The sequence below is a fragment of the Photinus pyralis genome, unplaced genomic scaffold (assembly GCF_008802855.1).
Source record: "Photinus pyralis isolate 1611_PpyrPB1 unplaced genomic scaffold, Ppyr1.3 Ppyr1.4_LG5, whole genome shotgun sequence".
NCBI lineage: Eukaryota > Metazoa > Arthropoda > Insecta > Coleoptera > Lampyridae > Photinus > Photinus pyralis.
In genome coordinates, this window is record NW_022170596.1 from 24,394,832 (window position 1) to 24,412,370 (window position 17,539).

General features: G+C 35.2%; 2 protein-coding genes across 6 annotated transcripts; both read right to left on the reverse strand.

Moving 5' to 3' along the window:
• Window positions 1-3,966: 3,966 nt before the first annotated feature.
• Window positions 3,967-5,465, reverse strand: LOC116171789 (neprilysin-2-like). 3 transcript variants are annotated; one of them, XM_031488792.1, is made up of 5 exons: window positions 5,328-5,465; window positions 5,087-5,275; window positions 4,818-4,989; window positions 4,515-4,765; window positions 3,967-4,456 (listed from the first exon to the last, which is right to left on the reverse strand). In XM_031488792.1, exons 3-5 carry the CDS (start codon window positions 4,957-4,959, stop codon window positions 4,112-4,114), a joined length of 738 nt encoding a protein of 245 aa, XP_031344652.1. In that variant the 5' UTR covers window positions 4,960-4,989; window positions 5,087-5,275; window positions 5,328-5,465; the 3' UTR covers window positions 3,967-4,111. The 3 variants fall into 3 exon arrangements, with proteins under 3 accessions (XP_031344652.1, XP_031344651.1, XP_031344650.1); XM_031488791.1 differs by having other exon boundaries at window positions 4,818-4,996; XM_031488790.1 differs by having other exon boundaries at window positions 4,818-5,013; window positions 5,057-5,275.
• Window positions 5,466-5,507: 42 nt separating this feature from the next.
• Window positions 5,508-8,232, reverse strand: LOC116171790 (neprilysin-2-like). Of its 3 annotated transcripts, none has more exons than XR_004145519.1 (4): window positions 7,724-8,232; window positions 5,988-6,564; window positions 5,791-5,939; window positions 5,508-5,731 (listed from the first exon to the last, which is right to left on the reverse strand). XR_004145519.1 is itself a non-coding variant. In XM_031488793.1 (4 exons), the coding sequence occupies exons 2-4, from the start codon at window positions 6,408-6,410 to the stop codon at window positions 5,697-5,699; spliced, it is 606 nt and encodes a 201-aa protein (XP_031344653.1). In that variant the 5' UTR covers window positions 6,411-6,564; window positions 7,724-8,232; the 3' UTR covers window positions 5,508-5,696. The 3 variants fall into 3 exon arrangements, 1 of the variants encoding a protein (XP_031344653.1); XM_031488793.1 differs by having other exon boundaries at window positions 5,796-5,943; XR_004145518.1 differs by having other exon boundaries at window positions 5,791-6,564.
• Window positions 8,233-17,539: the final 9,307 nt, after the last annotated feature.

Genomic DNA, 17,539 nt, shown 5'->3' on the forward strand with positions numbered 1-17,539 from the left:
ACTGCAGGAAAACCTAATTCGAAGTAGCCGGCAGAATGCTCGAAACAGATCTAAGGAAATTCCCATCGCGCCACAGAGAAAAAATTATTTATTTATTATTATTTATTATGATCGTTCCAATTCCGGTTTTATCGGATGTGGGTAGCAACTTTCTTATTTTAAATAGAACGCCCTGTATTTTATTGCATTTTTGAAATCTACATATTATAAATCTTTCAAGTTTATGCAAAATTTTACGCGGACATTCATAATTACTAAGCGGGATCTTTTTGAATAGATATGTTCAGAGACCTTCCAAGATGACGCTCAAAAAAGTTGTACTACCTCCCTAGTGGGATAGCCGGGATATCCTGGAAAAAGTGGAATTTCAAGTAAATCACGCAATTTCTTTCATTCGATCAAATTTTTGACATCTGACATTTCAGATTTATTCTTCAGTGTTCTTAAATGACAACTGCCTTTCTCTGTTTATTCACATGCCCTTTCTTGCTTTTGGATTGCAAGAGTTCTGTCCACCTCTTGACATGTCTGGCACAGATGGATAACAATATTTGTCGATTCTCACTTGGCGACGCATCGCAACGCGACGCGAAGCGGCAAAATGTTGCTTCCAAAAGTTCTCACTAAGCGGCGCGACGCGTCACAAATCAAACGGTTCCCGGTTCCAAAAGCATTGTATGCAGCTGCGGGTTGCGACACGTCGTCATGTGAGAATCGACCATAAGTCTCGTATGATTTAGACAGTATGTCCGACCAAGAAGGCGAACTGCTGTCAGGATGATTCTTAGCCTCTCACTCTGAGTGTCCGCATTTCTGTCACTGTATCCCCGTGAAACATACAACAGAACTTCGTCCCTGTATTTCAGTGAACACAACTCCCTCCTCGAACGTGTCCTCACTGAAACGTATTCCCACCATCGCACTTCACATAATTACACAATAAACACTTTCCATGAACAACGACAATTTTCCACAAAATGCACTGCGCACTACTTGTCAACCCTGGAGCCCTGGAAAAAGAAGTGACCAAATATGGATTTTTAAAAAGATCGGATGAATTTTTCTTAGTTGTCGTTTTTTGTTTCTAGCAATGTGTTCCGGCAGTTTCCGCCCAGGGGGGCTATGATTTTTGAATTCAGCGGATTTTTTTACATAGAATGCACTTGGTTTCGTTGAGTGAAATGACAACATCCAGTCCAAACCGTAATTTAAGAATAGAATAGAATCCCTTTTCTTAACCAAAAAATGATCCCCTCTACTCAATATTAATGACAAATCATGCACCTTCGTGCAAATGATTAAAAATGGCATAGGAGTTTCATCCTGTAATTGGTTGATGAAAATTGCTTATTAAAAAATTCAAGCCTATTTCGGGGCCAGCAAAGATGTTAGCAGGGGTATCTGTAACCTAAACGGGTCATTAAAATGTATGTTAAGTGAGAACCAGACGCGAGTTCCTGTCGCCTAGCTATTAGTAAACAAAGAAGTCTCCTGTATGTCCTAATAGATATGACAAATTAAAACTCGATGAACTTAAATCGACAATATAGATAAATGAATATGATTTACCGAATATTTCTTTGGGTATACATTTTTCCTTCTCTAACTCGAAATGGGGTGCAATGATAATCGACGTTTAAGAACTTAAAACCTTCCCCATAATATTCAATTTATTCAAATTTGATGTTGAAAAATAAGGCTAAGGCGACATGTTTCGGCTAACAAGCCATCATCAGGCCCTAAAAGTTCAGCTTTAACAAATTTGATAAGAACCAAATGGCGACAAAACTTACAATCTTAAAACTACCGGTAACGGTACAAAGTCCATGATATAAACAAGTGAAACGGAAGATGAACCCTGACGGGGAACACTCCAACCGCGCAAGTTAAAAGCCGCCTTCCTGAAGGGAAGCCTAACCGAAATATTAAATTAAGGAACAATCAATCAAGTTTTATCTAAAATTTAAAGGTTTAAGTAACCTATTTTTCCATACTAATTAAATACTTTAATGGGAAAATATTTATTAGATTACATTTAGACGCATAGAACGTAACGGAACAAAATCCATGTACAACAATTAAACGGAAGAGAACCCAGAAGGGGAACACTTCTAAGGCAAATTAAAGATCAGCCCCCTTAAAGGGGTAGACTGACCGAAAAAATTGACAAGACTTGACCCATCCAATACTATCTAAATCTTAACGTTGGAATTTTTAGATAGTATTGGATGGATCAAGTCTTGTCAATTTTAGCCTTATTTTTCAACATCAAATTTTTGAATAAATTGAATGTTATGGGGAAGGTTTTAAGTTCTTAAACGTGGATTACCGAATATTTGTTTGGCTGACTAGGTGAACTTGAACTACATATACCCTTTAGAATTTAACTTCCGCAATTTTATGGAATAAAAGCGTTAAAAATTTACGCAAAATTGCCCACTCGTTACAAGACATCGCCTTCCTGTTTTCTAAAAATCTTTTTACAAATTTTAGTAAATTCCCTCCGAGATTGTATTTAAACAAATTTTGCAATGTTCCATATCTCCAACTCATGTCATAGGTACCCCTTATATCAACAAAACCCCAACCAGATGCTTGCCACTGTCAAATGCCCTCAGAATTCTATCGGTCAACTTGAACAAATGGTCAACCGGTGCCCGTCCTTTCCGAAATCCGGTTTGATAAGGTACGTATACATTATTGTTTTCAAGGAACGTTTGCAGCCGCACGTTAACCATTTTCTTAAGCAAGATGTCAAACTAATTGGGCAGTAATTTTGTGCTACCAAAGGATCTTTTTCTGGTTTCGGTATAGGGACGACAACGGCCTGTTTCCATTCCGAGGGGTAAGCATGTTTGTTCCAACAAATATCAAAGAAATTTACTATACTTTGTTGCATTTCAGGAGTACAGTAACGAAGGATCTGGGTATGGATGCCATCCTCTCCCGGTGCCACTGACGATCATGTTCAACTTTTCCAAGATAAACGGATAATTTAAATTTTCATTAATAGTAACGGATTTTCTGTGTCTTTTAGTGTGTAGAAACGTACCCGGATATTCAGGAAGTTGCTATGATATTCGATATCCGTTTATTTATTCACTCTTCCCTCAGAAGTTCGCAAGAAAGTCAGACAATTGCAAACAATTTTACCTGATACAGCTCCTACCTTTTTCCACTTTATTTTCTGGTAGGGTCCGATATAATCGTGGACACGTACTGATACCAGGAGTTCCTCTGGCGGCATTCCCATCGGCATTTCTTAAAAGCAATTAAATTGTCCAATGTAGGATTATATCTAGATCTATATAAGGTTTAATTTTTTAATCATATTTTTTCTTTTATTTCAGACGACCATCACGGAACCCATTTTTTTATTTTGGAATACTGGCATCCGCAGCGTTTAAAATAGCAGACGTAAGCGTTTTTAGATTTAAACTATCTAAGGTTGGAGGAGTGAGCTTATTTGTAAATAATTCCCAATTAGCTTGTTGGATCTTAAATTTACCCACTGAACTCATTATGGGATTTCTACGTCTAACGGTAATTATTATGGGAAAATTAATTCAATAATTCAAAATTAAAGTATACATTTAGAGAAAGTGGCCAAATCGTCATTCAAGATGCTTAACCTTTTATTATTATTATTATTCCGATTCCTTGCAAAAAAGGACGTCCACCTTCATTCAACACTCTTTCAACAAACAGTTTTAAACAATCTGAGAGGGGTCATAAGAAGTGAGTTGTTTTGTAAAGATACAGAACTAGTATTTGAGACGTTTTTACCAATTACTACCTTCTAAATAGATTCATACGTGTTCATACTTTATTTGACGATTGTCCCCTGTGTAATTGGGGGCTTGAAATTTGAGTCATACAATAATTATATAAGGTACCGATTAATCCAGTTTTACAGAAACTATAACCTTTAGCATAGATTATTTTCTTTTTTGAAAAATCGAAGGATGATGTATATTTTTCTTTTATTTTTACTTACAAAAAAACAACCTGATTTTATTTACATTAAAAACTAGATCGTTCAACGCGTTCTTGTAAGTAAAGAATGATTTATTTCACTTACGAAAATAATCGCTTAAATTAATGAAAAGGCTCACAACGACCTCCAAACTTCGCACTTACTAACAGGGTTCATTTTGCTTCCTACACGGCAATTAAAATCTTTAGCGAAATAATCCGTATTACTTAGAGCCCCATTTATACTAAATTTCCGAGGAAGTTGACTGTTAAGAAAATGCCCTGTCGCGGAATCCGGTTTCTGATTTTCGCACAAAGAATTCGCAGCCGAAATCCAAAATAATTGCCTATCGGTGTAGTTGAGACCGGGAAGAAGTAGTTCCTTTCCATTGAGGCGAACCCTTTCATTGTATGCTAAATATGCATTTTTCATACCACCATTGCTCGCTGTATTATCTCCTTGCGTCCTAACGCCGTTTAGCTAACGCAATTAATAACAAAAAATCAGTTGATATCACGAGGATTTGTTACCAACATACATTTAATCCCAATTCGGATACGAAATAGTTTCCATATTGATCAATCATGCACTGGACCTTTGTTATGAACTTTTCTTTTGTAGATGGTACCCACCAATCTTCCAAATTTCCATATTTATCAAACTGTCGACCTTTATCATCGAATCCATGCGTAATTAATTCTGCAATTGCGAAGCCTATTGCACCGTAGTTCATATAGTGTGGCCTATCATTGCTAAAAAAGATGCCTTGCAATATAGCGGCAGGCAATACTTCAAATTTAATGATAATTGAAGATGCATGTCAGCCAGCAATGTAACTTACCGATTTCGTTTGTTTTTAGGTCATTGAGTACGCCGACGTAAATAGCTAGTTCTCCCCATTTAACCCAATTGATTTGATTCACTGGCAATACTAAACTTTTAGCTGCATTCTCATAATCAAAGAGTCGAGTGCTCAATCCCATTTTTAGCAAGTTCTCGGATTCCACATGCAACTAAAAACTAATTCATAAAATGAAACACACACTCTTATTGTCAACCCCTTTATAATAGTCTTCCAATTTTTTGTCTGAGAGCAATTCGTCCGGATACCCAACGTAAGACGACATGGCTGCCAATTTTTCTAAAACGTGAAGCTTTGTATCGTCATCTATCCAGTCGGCGCTTTTTACATTGTTGGCAAATTCTTTTTTGATGTTGGAAACCATTTCCATAACTTGTTGTTTGAGATCTTCGTGGAAATGTTTCCGAACATATGAAGCACTGATAGCAATGGGCATACTGATTGGAATTACGTCAAGGTTAAATACGTTTAAACATTGTCGCTACTAACCTCTCTAAAGTTAAACTGACACATGTCCACCACCTGAAAGTTGAATACTCGTATTCATCTAACCACGGAAGTAACTTTTTTGTAACGGAAGGTATTGAGAATTTGACAGCTTTCCACATAAGATAGTTGGCCAGTAGCCTGAAATAGAAAGCTTTTTTTTTATAAGTGACAGGCTTATTAAACCTTTTTGGAGTATTATTAAGCAATTTTTCAAATTGTGGAAAGTAGCTAGGATGTACCAATATAATTACGTGAGAGGCTTTAATGGTAATGTTGGTAACGTTTAATACTGAATTCAAGTACTCCAACCAAGGAATACTAGGAACTTTTTGTTGTAATTCTGATACAGACATGCGATGGTACACTAAACTAAGGTTTCTCTGTTCTCGAAAGGGGCTTGTCATCTATAAACGGAGTTAAAATTAAATCGATTAATTTAACACTGCACCACTCTGCGCATTACCATACTTAAATTGAGCTCGAATTCTAATGATTCATTAAGCTCTCTTTTAGCCACACTTTTTTTAGCACCTAAGACAGTGGCAACTTGCACCATTTCATTAAGGTACTGTTTGAGGTCACTTGGTGCGCCACGAGGTACGTCTGCTGGCCCTATCTGAAGAACAGCTGAATCAGCGAGAGTTACTGTGTTACACTTACATAAAGCATATTCGATGAAACATTTCCTGTATCTTTGTAACTCATAGTTCCAACGGTAATGAAATAATTGAAATTGTAACCGAAATTACGAAACTTGTAAACAGACTGTTTCCAATCAAATTTCTTCTGATTCCACTTCCGTCCTTTTAACACCGGCCATCCGCCTAGATCTTTTATAATTGATTTTATAGTTGTCAATCCATCTAATTCAATAGAGGTTGTATTCATGCATGCTTGGTATATCTTCTTAAGTACTCTGAACGGTCGTGGTTCTTGCGATGTGACGTTCTCTTCCAGTATTACACGTAACTGTTCTTTAACAAATTTGTCCGTAAATTGAAAGTATGAACCTTCAGATTGCTTAATAAATTTGCCACATGCGAATTGATAAAAGTCATCGCATGGGTCAACACTTGCGTCCATATTACTTCAAACACACGACGCTGCACGCTTACAACCTGGAGTTGAGCACGTTTGGTTGGAAGCCATATCAGAAGCTACTACCACAATATGTACAGCTACACTTAAAATTAGATACGTCTCCATACTCATTCTTCTCCTTCACGATGATCTATTGCTAAAGTAGAACCAAAATTAGTTTTATCTCCAGGTACGCTGCGTTTTTAATAGATATAAGTGCACACTAGGGTGTATCCTTGGGTGTAACACATTAGAAGTTAGGAAGATGTATGTGCAGTAAATTTAGTCGAAATATTTAATTACTCCGCGCCGGATGTCGTTTTCGCAAATAATTTTTTTAGTGCATTTTTGGAAAAAAAGATCTCGGCAATTACAATATTAGAAATCAAATTTTTACTAAGCTATTAATAGAAGTTTGATTTGATTTATTGTTTTGAACTTTCTAATAAAATACTGATCTGTATACTAGCAAAAATGTGCTTTAGTAATGCATATGCTGATTTATTTGTGTTTGTTTCCTTTACTTGACGCAAAACTACGATCAGGCAACTTAACTACATAATACTAAAACATAGGCGCTTAGCTATTTCATATTTCTCTCGATTTGAAACAGACTGAAAGTGCCAAAAATGTGTAAAAACGTGTACAAAATGCTTAAAGGGCCCATAGTTTCGGCCCCATTCTAAATCCCCTCTTCACATTGACACATAAATGGTTTGGCGAGTCATATATAGACAACTTTACTTTAATCAACTTTTTAAAAGTTTCTTTTTTTATTTTTCGAGAATGAACTCGTAGCCCAATTAACGAAGGCTGATGTGACGTATTCCTTCCGAAAAGTATGACGTGTTTGTTTTAGAATTTTTTAGAATAGTCGGGATTCCTTCGGAAGCGCTCGAGATCTTTCAGAATAGAGGGGGCGTTTGCTAAATAAGCAAACTAAATACGTTTCAGGACGGTTTCAACTTCGATGAGCTTGAGTTATGTTATAAATAGTGAGTGATAAGTAATAAGTACTGCCATAAGTTAATCCACTTTAAGACTTAATTATTTGTAAATAAATACGACGACGTAATTAAATTTACGTTAAACTGGTGGCAGAAATGGGATTGTGTTTAGTTAACAATTAGTGAAGGTTTATGTCAGTAGTGACCAGAAACAACTACTGCAATTAATGCAACAAATGAAAACTAGCCAAGATAAAATCGAAGCCGGACGTACTTGGAAGAAAGAGAATCGATTGGTTAAAATTCAAGGAGTATCTTTCAATTTAAGTCATAGGGATGATAACATTGTGGTACAAAATTTATACATACCTCTTAGTCGTATGGCAAGAAATGGTTAGAAAGGTTGTTTCCTATAAAATACACTAACAATATTCGCGTAAGTCAACTAATATGTTAGGATACTCATTAGAAAAATGTTGGCATGCAAAACATTTTATATAAATTCGTTTATACTTTTTGTTACACCACTGGCATTCAGCTTTCATGTTGATCATGGTCGATTAAGCTTAACTTCAATCGTACCGTATCGTTTTCATTAAATGTTCACCGATAAACATTGATTAATGGGAATGAGCCAATGAAAGCCTATTCTAGGTTAATAAACCATTTTATTATAGTAGTACTAACTTTATTTTAAGGCCGCTTTAAATTTCCTACTAAAAAAACTCATCTGTATTCCATACAACTAGCGCCCGCATAGTGGTATTATAAAGTTTATTATAAATCTTTTGAATTTCGACGAGTGCAACACTTGTTCATCAATCCGATTTATTTATCCTTATTAGTTCTATAGAATAAAAAAAAAATTTTTTTGAGGCCCGAAAAAAAAATTGTCTCAGATCAAACCGGAAAAAAAATTTTCTTATAGAATGTGGCCTGTAGAATCCATAATTTCAAACAGTTCCAAAAGTTCAAAAGACAGCCATTTGAATTTTTTTTCGAAAGTGGTTTCTAATCTATAACTTTTGATTGAGAAGTCTGATCGAAAAAGTACGATTTGTTTTGGATTCTACGCACCAAAATTAATAAGAAAAAGTGTTTTCCCGAAAAATTTTGGCGCAGTCGATTTTTGGTAAAAAAGGAAGGTTATTATACACTGCCTTTTTTGAGGCCCGAAAAAAAAATTGTTTCAGATCAAACCGGAAAAAAAATTTTCTTATAGAATGCGACCTGTAGAATCCATAATTTCAAACAGTTCCAAGATTGGGCTACTAGTTCAAAAGTTACAGCCATTTGAATTTTCTTTTGAAATTGGTTTCTAGCGAGGTTTCTAGTCTATAACTTTTGATTGAGAAGTCTGATCGAAAAAGTACGAATTGTTTTGGATTCTACGCACCAAAATTAATAAGAAAAAGTGTTTTCCCGAGAAATTTTGGTGCAGTAGATTTTTGGTAAAAAAGGAAGGTTATACACTGCCTTTTTTTGAGGCCCGCAAAAAAAATTGTCTCAGATCGACCCGGAAAAAAAATTTTCTTATAAAATGTGGCCTGTAGAATCCATAATTTCAAACAGTTCCAAGATTGGGCTACTAGTTCAAAAGTTACAGCCCTTTGAATTTTCTTTCGAAATTGGTTTCTAATCTATAACTTTTGATTGAGAAGTCTGATCGAAAAAGTACGAATTGTTTTGGATTCTACGCACCAAAATTAATAAGAAAAAGTGTTTTCCCGAGAAATTTTGGTGATGTCGATTTTTGGTAAAAAAGGAAGGTTATACACTGCCTTTTTTGAGGCCCGAAAAAAAATTGTCTCAGATCAAATCGGAAAAAAAATGTTCTTATTAGTTTTCTTATAGTTTTACTGATTTATTAGGTAAATGGCATCACACCCAAGGAGAAAATATCGCCGATAACGGTGGAGTTAAAGAGGCATACTTGGCTTACGCCTTTTGGAGCAAAACGGGTCCGAACCAAGACGGCCCGGTCTAGATTTCACACCGAAACAGTAGTATTGGATTTCTATTGCGAATGAATAGTGTTCGTTTCATCAAATCAACCAGAAGCTCTTAATGAAGAATCTCAACTGCTTTTTATGCACCTGACAGTTTTAGGGTGGAAAGACGGCTCAGCAATTTTCCTCAGTTTTCTAAAAATTTTAATTGCCCAATCAATTCAATGATGAATCCCGTATATATGTGTAGCGTATAGTAACCTTCAGATATTCCTCAATAAAGGGTAAATAATTCAGGTGGAATAGATAGATTACATTCTCATTAACATTTTGTAGATAGCTGGGATAGGGCTATAACAATAAACTGAAGAGAAAGCTAATACGTAATCGAATAGCAACTTTTATGGCTAATGAGTGGAAAAGAGATCACTCAATTCTAAAAGGCACATTGCAACCACTAATCTCTTTTAATCTATTGAGTCGATATTTGACTTTTCACAATTCATTATCTTGTTTCTACAGATACGTTTGTAGCGTAAATTACAATTCGTCGTTTGCCTTCCGTGCAAGTGCTCATTAACGATGTAATTTCAAATGTTACGTAAATCCCGACACCACGCAAACATTAAATTTACCAGTTGTCCTGTCGGATCTACACTGAACAAGCCACGAATTAATGAAAGTAAATCTTTGGCAATGCTTCATCGAACACGGAAGAGATATTTCTTCTACTTACTTGAAATAATTACAGTAAGACGATCAAATAATGGTAGGTATAACTTATTACAGTGTAGTCGTTTTTTGGCGTTGACCAAGTTATTTGGCCATTGATCCTCTACAAAGATACCGCAATTCCTCACCCACCATGCCTTCAAAGTTTGTTCAAAGGTTAGTGATTTTTTAATCTGTTTACTTCCTCCATGCAGGATTAAATGTTTTAATAAATGAATTAGGTAAGAAGAATTACCTACGTTTCAATAGTAAATAAATATGGAGTTTCTATAGAATTAAAACGATGACATGGGAAAAAGAGAGTATGATCTTGTGATCAAACTACCCTTTATTCCAAAATTAATTTCAGCAACCACAAACTTCAACATTCTTTATCTGACGCCCCACTAACGTTACCAGTTAAACAACCCTATTTATATTCGTTTGTTCTTTTGCTTGATTTGCGACACGTGCTATATGCATGACGTGGTGGCAATGCAAACAAATAACCTTAGTATGGAATGGCCAAAATGGTACTTTCTGGAAGTAGTGTAGATGCTTCAATTTTGTAGGCAGACTGTCACACAAACCGTCACCTAAAAATATTCAGACTATCATTGATATTTTAAATCTGAAGATTTGCAACATTTTTTATCGCCTTTCTACAGGGTGCTTTAAAACTAAAGACCAATTAATAACTTCAAACCTTTTTTCAAATGAAACACCCACGACACAATTTTAAATAAAAATTTGGGAGGGGGAGAGGAGAAAATTGGAAAAGGAGTTATTTTCTCATTTTTTCTTAAATATTTAGAAAACTACGCGGTTTAGTGGAACAAGTGTTGTATACATAGATATAGATAGTCTACATTGAATTGCGAACAAAAATGGTCTTGTGTATAATCTTACTACACAGTGTGTTGCGTTCACTTTGGGCAAACGTAACGTAACAAAATTGCTCAGGCAAAGGCAAAGTTGGGTCGGGGTGAATATCGAGGTTCTTATACATAAGCAAAAATCGAGCAAGAGGAACATGTAGTAATAGTAATCCGAATAGACGCCACTTCTTCAGTAAATGTCAAAATAATTACCAAAGGGGAAACAAGGCAGACTAGAGTTCCTTATTTTGGTCTAAGCTAAGTTAAAGGAATAAAATATTTTATGAGAATAGAATATAAACAATACTTGATTTGATCAAATGATCTCAAAAATATTACAAATAGGTCACTGTAATACATAGATCTGCTATGTCAATATTTGAATATTTGAATTTAAATAAAGTCGGGGAAAACATTAATATCCAAAAAGGCTTCCGCAAAAACAACGCAGCTGTAATCGTTAAGTGAATCTCAAGTAAATGTAATAATTACAATTCGATTGTATAGAAATAACAACATTTACCTTTGAACTCAGGTTGCAACCTTTTGAGCTCAGAAGGGGGCGTTTTCCAAATCTGTCACAGAGAACCACACAACCAACTACTACTACCCCTTGTGTCCCTAATTATCACACCCTGGGCCCCCCAAATCCTACGCTTATAATGGTGCTACGAAATAATATGTGGACTGTATAGAACAATGGGCACAGCTGGAAGTAGGAAGCTTTTATTTTGCATGTTGAGGCTAAGCCGTTTAATGGACTAATTGCACCGTACTAATAGGGGGTAGAAAATTAGAATTATTCGCTCACATTTCTGAGACTTAGTTGAACACAAAAAACATAATTCGAAATATAATCCGATTCCTTGCAAAAAATGGCTGCATATAATATCTTCATTCAACTCGCTTCAACGAGCAGTTTTAAGCCACCTGAGAGGGGCCATAAGAAATGAGTTGTATCTCTAAGATAGAAAACTACAAGTTGGGACTTTTTTATCAATTACCATAGTTTGTAAATAGATTCATGCATGCCCTAAACTTTATTTAACCATTATCTCCTGTAAATAGGGGCTATGAAATATGATTTATAATATAATACAGTTAAGATATGTTCAACAGCTTAGCTTAGCACATTATTCTTGATTAATTAAGTCAGTTCTCAAAAGCCGAAGATTCTTATTGGCTTTTACTGTAAGAAACAAAAATTAGTTAAATTAAACTAAATTAAAACCTAATTTCAAAGGCACATCCTTGTAAGTAAAGAATGATTTATGACACTTAGTCAAATTATTGAAAACGCTTACAATGACCTCCAAACTTCGCACTTACTAACAGGGTTCATGTTACTTCCTATACGACAATGAAAATCTTTAGCAAAATAATCCGTATTACTTAGAGGCACATTTATTCTAAATTTGAAAGGAAGATGCTTATCGTTATGAATTTGCCGCTTCACCGAACTCAGTATTTGATTTGCACAGAAACTATTCGCAGCCGAAATCCAAAATAATTGCCTATCGGTGTAGTTGAGACCGGGTAGAAGTGGTTCCTTCCCATTGCGCCGAACCCATTCATTCTATGCTAAATATGCATGTCTCACACCACCGTTATCTGCTATAGTTTCGTCTATGGTCCTAAAGCCGTTTAGCTAAAGCAATTAATAACAAAAATTCCGTTGATATCATGAGAATGATGTTACTACCATACATTTAATCCCAATTCGGGTACGGAATAGTTTCCATATTGATCAATCATGCACTGGACCTTTGTTATGAACTTTTCTTTTGTAGATGATACCCACCAATCTACAAAATTTCCATCTTTATCCAATTTTAAACATGTTGTATCGAATCCATGAGTAATTTCGTGTCCAATTGTGAAACCTATTCCACCGTAGTTCATATAACGTGGCCTATCATTTTTAAAACTCTGCAGTTTAGCGGCAGGCAGTTCTGTAAATTTAATGATAATTGAACATGCTTGTCAGCAAGCAATATAATTTACCTATACTGTTTGTTAGACTGTGATGAAATGCGTTGACATAAAGAACTTTTTCCGCCCTGTCAACCCAATTGATTTGATGCACTGGCAGTACTAAACGTTTGCCTTCAGCCTCATACTTAAAGAGGTTAGTGCTCAGTATTATTTTTAGGAAGTTGTTGGATTCCACATGCAACTAAAAACTAATTCATAAAATGAAAAACACAGTCTTAATGTCCAACCCCTATATAATAGTCTTCTAATTTTTTGTCCGAGAGTAATTCATCTGGATACCCAACATGAGACGAGTATGTAGCTTTCTATCGTCATCCATCCATTCGGCGCTTTTTACATTTTCGGCAAATTCTTTTTTGATGTTGGAAACCATTTCCGCAACTTCTTGCTTGATATCTTCGGGGAAATGTTTCCGAACATACAAAGCACTGATAGCAACTGGCATACTGATTGTCGAGGTTAAATCCGTTAAAAAATTGTCACTACTAACCTGTCTAAAGTTAAACTGACACATGTCAACCACCTGAAAGTTGAACACTCGTATTGATCTAACTTTTCTGTAATGTAAGGTATCGATGATTCGACAGCTTTCCACATAAGATAATTGGCCAGTACTCTGAAATAGAAAGCTTCAATTCTGTTTTATAGGGGGAATGTTTATTAAACCTTTTTGGTGTATTATTAAGCAATTTTTCTAACTCTGAAAAGTAGCTAGGGTGTTCCACCATGATTACGTGAGAATCTTTAATGATAACGTTGGGAATGTTTAACACTGAATTCAAGTACTCCAACCAAGGAATATTAGGAGCTATTAGTTGTAGTCCTGATACAGACATGCGATGGTACCTATGAAAGTTTCTCTGTTCTGGAATTGCGCTCTATAAACTTATAGTTAAAATTGATATGAACAATTAAAACACTGTAACGCTCCCCACATTACCATACTTAGATGATGCTCGAATTTTAATGATTCAATAAGCTCCCTTTCAGCCTCTCCTTTATTAGCACCTAAGACAGTGGCAACGTGCACCATTTTATTAAGGTACGGTCACTTGTGTTTGAAAGGGATACGTCTGCTGGCCTTATCTGAAGAACAGCTTAGTACGTGAGAGTTACAATATTATACTTACATAAAGCGTACTCGGGGAAGAATTCGTTATGCCTTTCATAATTTCAACGGTAATCAAATAATTAACAACGTAACCTAAATTACGAAACTTGTAAACAGACTGTTTCCAATCAAATTTCTTCTGATTCCACTTCCGTCCTTTTAACACCGGCCATCCGCCTAGACCTTCTAAAATTGATTTTATGGTTGTCAAGCCATCTAGTTCAATAGCGGTTGTATTCATGCATGCTTGATAGATCTTCTTAAGCAGCCGAAACGGTCGTGGTTCTTGTGCTTTAACGTTCTCTTCCAGTACTACCCTTAGCTGTTGTCGAACCAGATATTTCGTTATTTGAATGTATGAATTGTCATCATTTGCTTGTTTGATAAAGTTTCCGCATGCGAATTGATAAAAGTCATCGCATGGGTCAACGCTTGCGTCTATATTGTCTAAAATACTCGAGGCTGTTTGAATACAGCCTGGACTTAAACATAAGTTTGAGATTTGGTTCGAAGCCACATCTGAACCCACTAACGCAATATTTACAGCTACACTTAAAATTTGATATGTTTCCATACTTGTTCTTCTGTTTTACGGTGATCTATTGCTAAGGCAAAACTAAAATTAGTTTTATCTCGAGGTATGTTACGTATTTAATTTAACTTAATTTTAATTAAACAGTTAAACTACTCAACGTACGATCAGGTAACTTAACTACATATTAATGAAACCATAGGAGCTTAACAAAAATGTCACGTTTCTCTTGATTTGAAACAGACTGAAGGTACCAAAAATCTGTAAAAATGTGCAAAAATGCGTAAAGCCCTTTGACTCATCCCATCTGTTCACCCCCATTCTATATCCCCGCTCCATATTGACACATAAATGGTTTGGTGAGTCATTATGTAGACAACTTTTACTCTCATTAACTGTTTTGAAGTGTTATTTTTATTCTTAGAAAGTGAACTTCTATCCCAATTAATATTATTTAGTAGAAAACTATGAGCTTTTGACTGTTATTTTAAATGTTAGTATGAGATACCTGTAATAGGCTCTAAAGTTAGCTGCAATTACCGAAATTTTGGTTAAATAAACTTTCAACAGAAACAAACCCATTCAAATATTTCAAACAGTTAGTTATTCTTTATATTAGTCCACAAACTGAAGTGCGCCGAGAATAACTCAATTAATTCTTGACCCAAAACAGCATATGTAAGTAAAGTTGAAATTTGTCACTGGCTTTAAACGACCATAATTATTGCATTATTGCGAGATATATTATAGGTCAGGGAAACGTTATTCGCCTCTCAACGGTTTTAGAGTACCTGAGAACAAATTTATTTTGGACGGGTTCTACTACGACACTTCAATTTCAGTGCAATTGAAAACTCGAAAAGAGAAAATTGATTGGTTAAAATTTAAAAATTGCCCAGAATAGCTTTCAATGTGATATCAAATTTCTACACATACCTCCTAGCCGTATGGCAAGAAATGGAATACACTGGCAATATTCACCTAAGTCAAAGTAATGTGTTAGGGTACTTACTCATTAGAAAAATGTTGGCATGCAATCAATACCTTTTGTATAGTTTCACTTATGCTTTTTTTCACACATGTGGCATTCAGATTTCGTGTAAGTCATATGCTCGATTAAGTTTAATTTCAATTGGACGCTATCGTTTTTTCATTAATTAAGGTGAATATGTGAAGGCGCTAATCAAAGCTCATTCTAAGTTAATTGACCATATACTATAGTAGCTACTAACTTTAGTTTATATGTATATTTTACGATCGGTTGGCATTGCCACCGTTTTATTTTTCCTACTAAGAACACTCATCTGTATTCTGCACGACTAGCACCACATAGCGCTATTAGGTATATATTATATTATAAAACCTTATAACTTCCACAAGTGTAACATTGGATATTCTATTATCCCACAAACTCGAGTGCGCCGAGAGTAATCCAATTAATTCTCGACGCAAAACAGCATAGTATGTACCTACGTACCTAAAATTGAAATTTTGGTTTGCTAACTACCATTCTGTACCTCAGAGGTAAAGTATACTAAGTCACAAATTCAAAAGTTTACAGAAAACCACATTATAAGAAGCACAAATAAATTTGACCGTATTAACCTATACATCTGATTACTTTCATCATGAAGAACCATGTTACTTATAACTAGTAAGTTTACATATGTACGATCGAATTTTTGAAATTTTATCAAACATTTTTGTTTTACGGGACTTAGTACTGTTTACCTCTTATGAATTGTTTCGAATAATGGACTTATTATTGTTATGTGTAAACCAATTTTAATACATTTCTGCTCGAAAAGGGGAAGCAAGCATGTTCATCATGTACAGGGCGTGGAGAATTTTTTTTCTGTATGAAATCACAACTCAGATTAGAAAAAAATCTATTTATTTGATAAACAACTTATAATTCAATAATTTTATTGAAATTAAAAAAATATATATCAATACTATTCAACTATTCATCTTCTTCGTTGTTGTAAGAAAGAAATGGTCATCATTTTGTAGAAAATTTCCTCCATAAACGATAAGAAACAAGTATAACCAATATAACCAATATAGCTTAGTAAATGGTTGGGTTATAAGGGGAGGAGGCTCTTTACACACAAACATTTAAAGACCGCCTGGCATACATTCAAAATTCTCCGAGACTCCATTCTGCAAATTTTGCCTTTGAGAGTACGTTCCTCCGACAAACCGTTTTCGAGATATTCGCTCTTAAAGTTTTGACATTACCAATGGATATAATAAACTTGTGGTCGAAATTGTCATACATACCTGGCCAGAAATTGTCACAAATGTCGTTTCTTACTGGAAATACTAATAGGTGGGTACTAATTAAAAAAAAATGGATGCAATACTATTTTTATAGGTTCGCTTATGCTTTTTTCAACTTCCTGGCATTCAGCTTTCGTGGCAAATATGGTCGATTTAAGTTTAATTTGAATCATACCGTATGGTTTTCTCAGTAAATTTATAAATTATAACAATGAATACTGAGCAAAAGGAATATGTGTCAATGAAATCTGTGTTAATTAACCACTATAGTCGGTACTAACTTTAGTTTATGTATATTTTACGATCAGTGGACATCACCACCGTTCAGCGGCGTCTCATGACATCTTGGAGATGCTAAATGTTAGTACAGTGATGGTTAGGTATATCCTATTCTGGGAGGTACCTCTACGTAGAAGGGGGGTCTCGAAAAGTTTGGAAATATATAACTATTAAAGACGCTATTTTATGCATTTGCCAGTTATATTTACCACATTCACATACAAAGCTTTTGTTTTAAATCTTAGATGTCTCTTAACACTTTGTCAATAATGCTCTCCACGAGTTGACAACACGGTGGTTTTTAGTAGGTAAAACCCTCTCAATCAAATCAAATCAAATGTGCAGCCAATGGCATAACAATTTTTCAAACTCAAGCAGTGTTCTATGAGCCATACAATCTCTGCCCTTGGTGGCGGGGGGCAATTTTCCTCTTTCGTGGATCCGTGC

Excerpts from the sequence above, each read along its gene's own strand:
- LOC116171790 (XM_031488793.1), bottom strand. The coding sequence starts at position 6,410 with ATGGACGCAAGTGTTGACCCATGCGATGACTTTTATCAATTCGCATGT. Across the intron at positions 5,944-5,987 it reads TTTCATCGAATATGCTTTAT|ATAGGGCCAGCAGACGTACC; the intron begins GTAAGTGTAACA and ends GCTGTTCTTCAG. Across the intron at positions 5,732-5,795 it reads AGAATTCGAGCTCAATTTAA|ATGACAAGCCCCTTTCGAGA; the intron begins GTATGGTAATGC and ends CTCCGTTTATAG.
- LOC116171789 (XM_031488792.1), bottom strand. The coding sequence starts at position 4,959 with ATGGGATTGAGCACTCGACTCTTTGATTATGAGAATGCAGCTAAAAGT. Across the intron at positions 4,766-4,817 it reads CCTAAAAACAAACGAAATCG|TATTGCCTGCCGCTATATTG; the intron begins GTAAGTTACATT and ends TTAAATTTGAAG. Across the intron at positions 4,457-4,514 it reads TATCCGAATTGGGATTAAAT|CTAAACGGCGTTAGGACGCA; the intron begins GTATGTTGGTAA and ends TAATTGCGTTAG.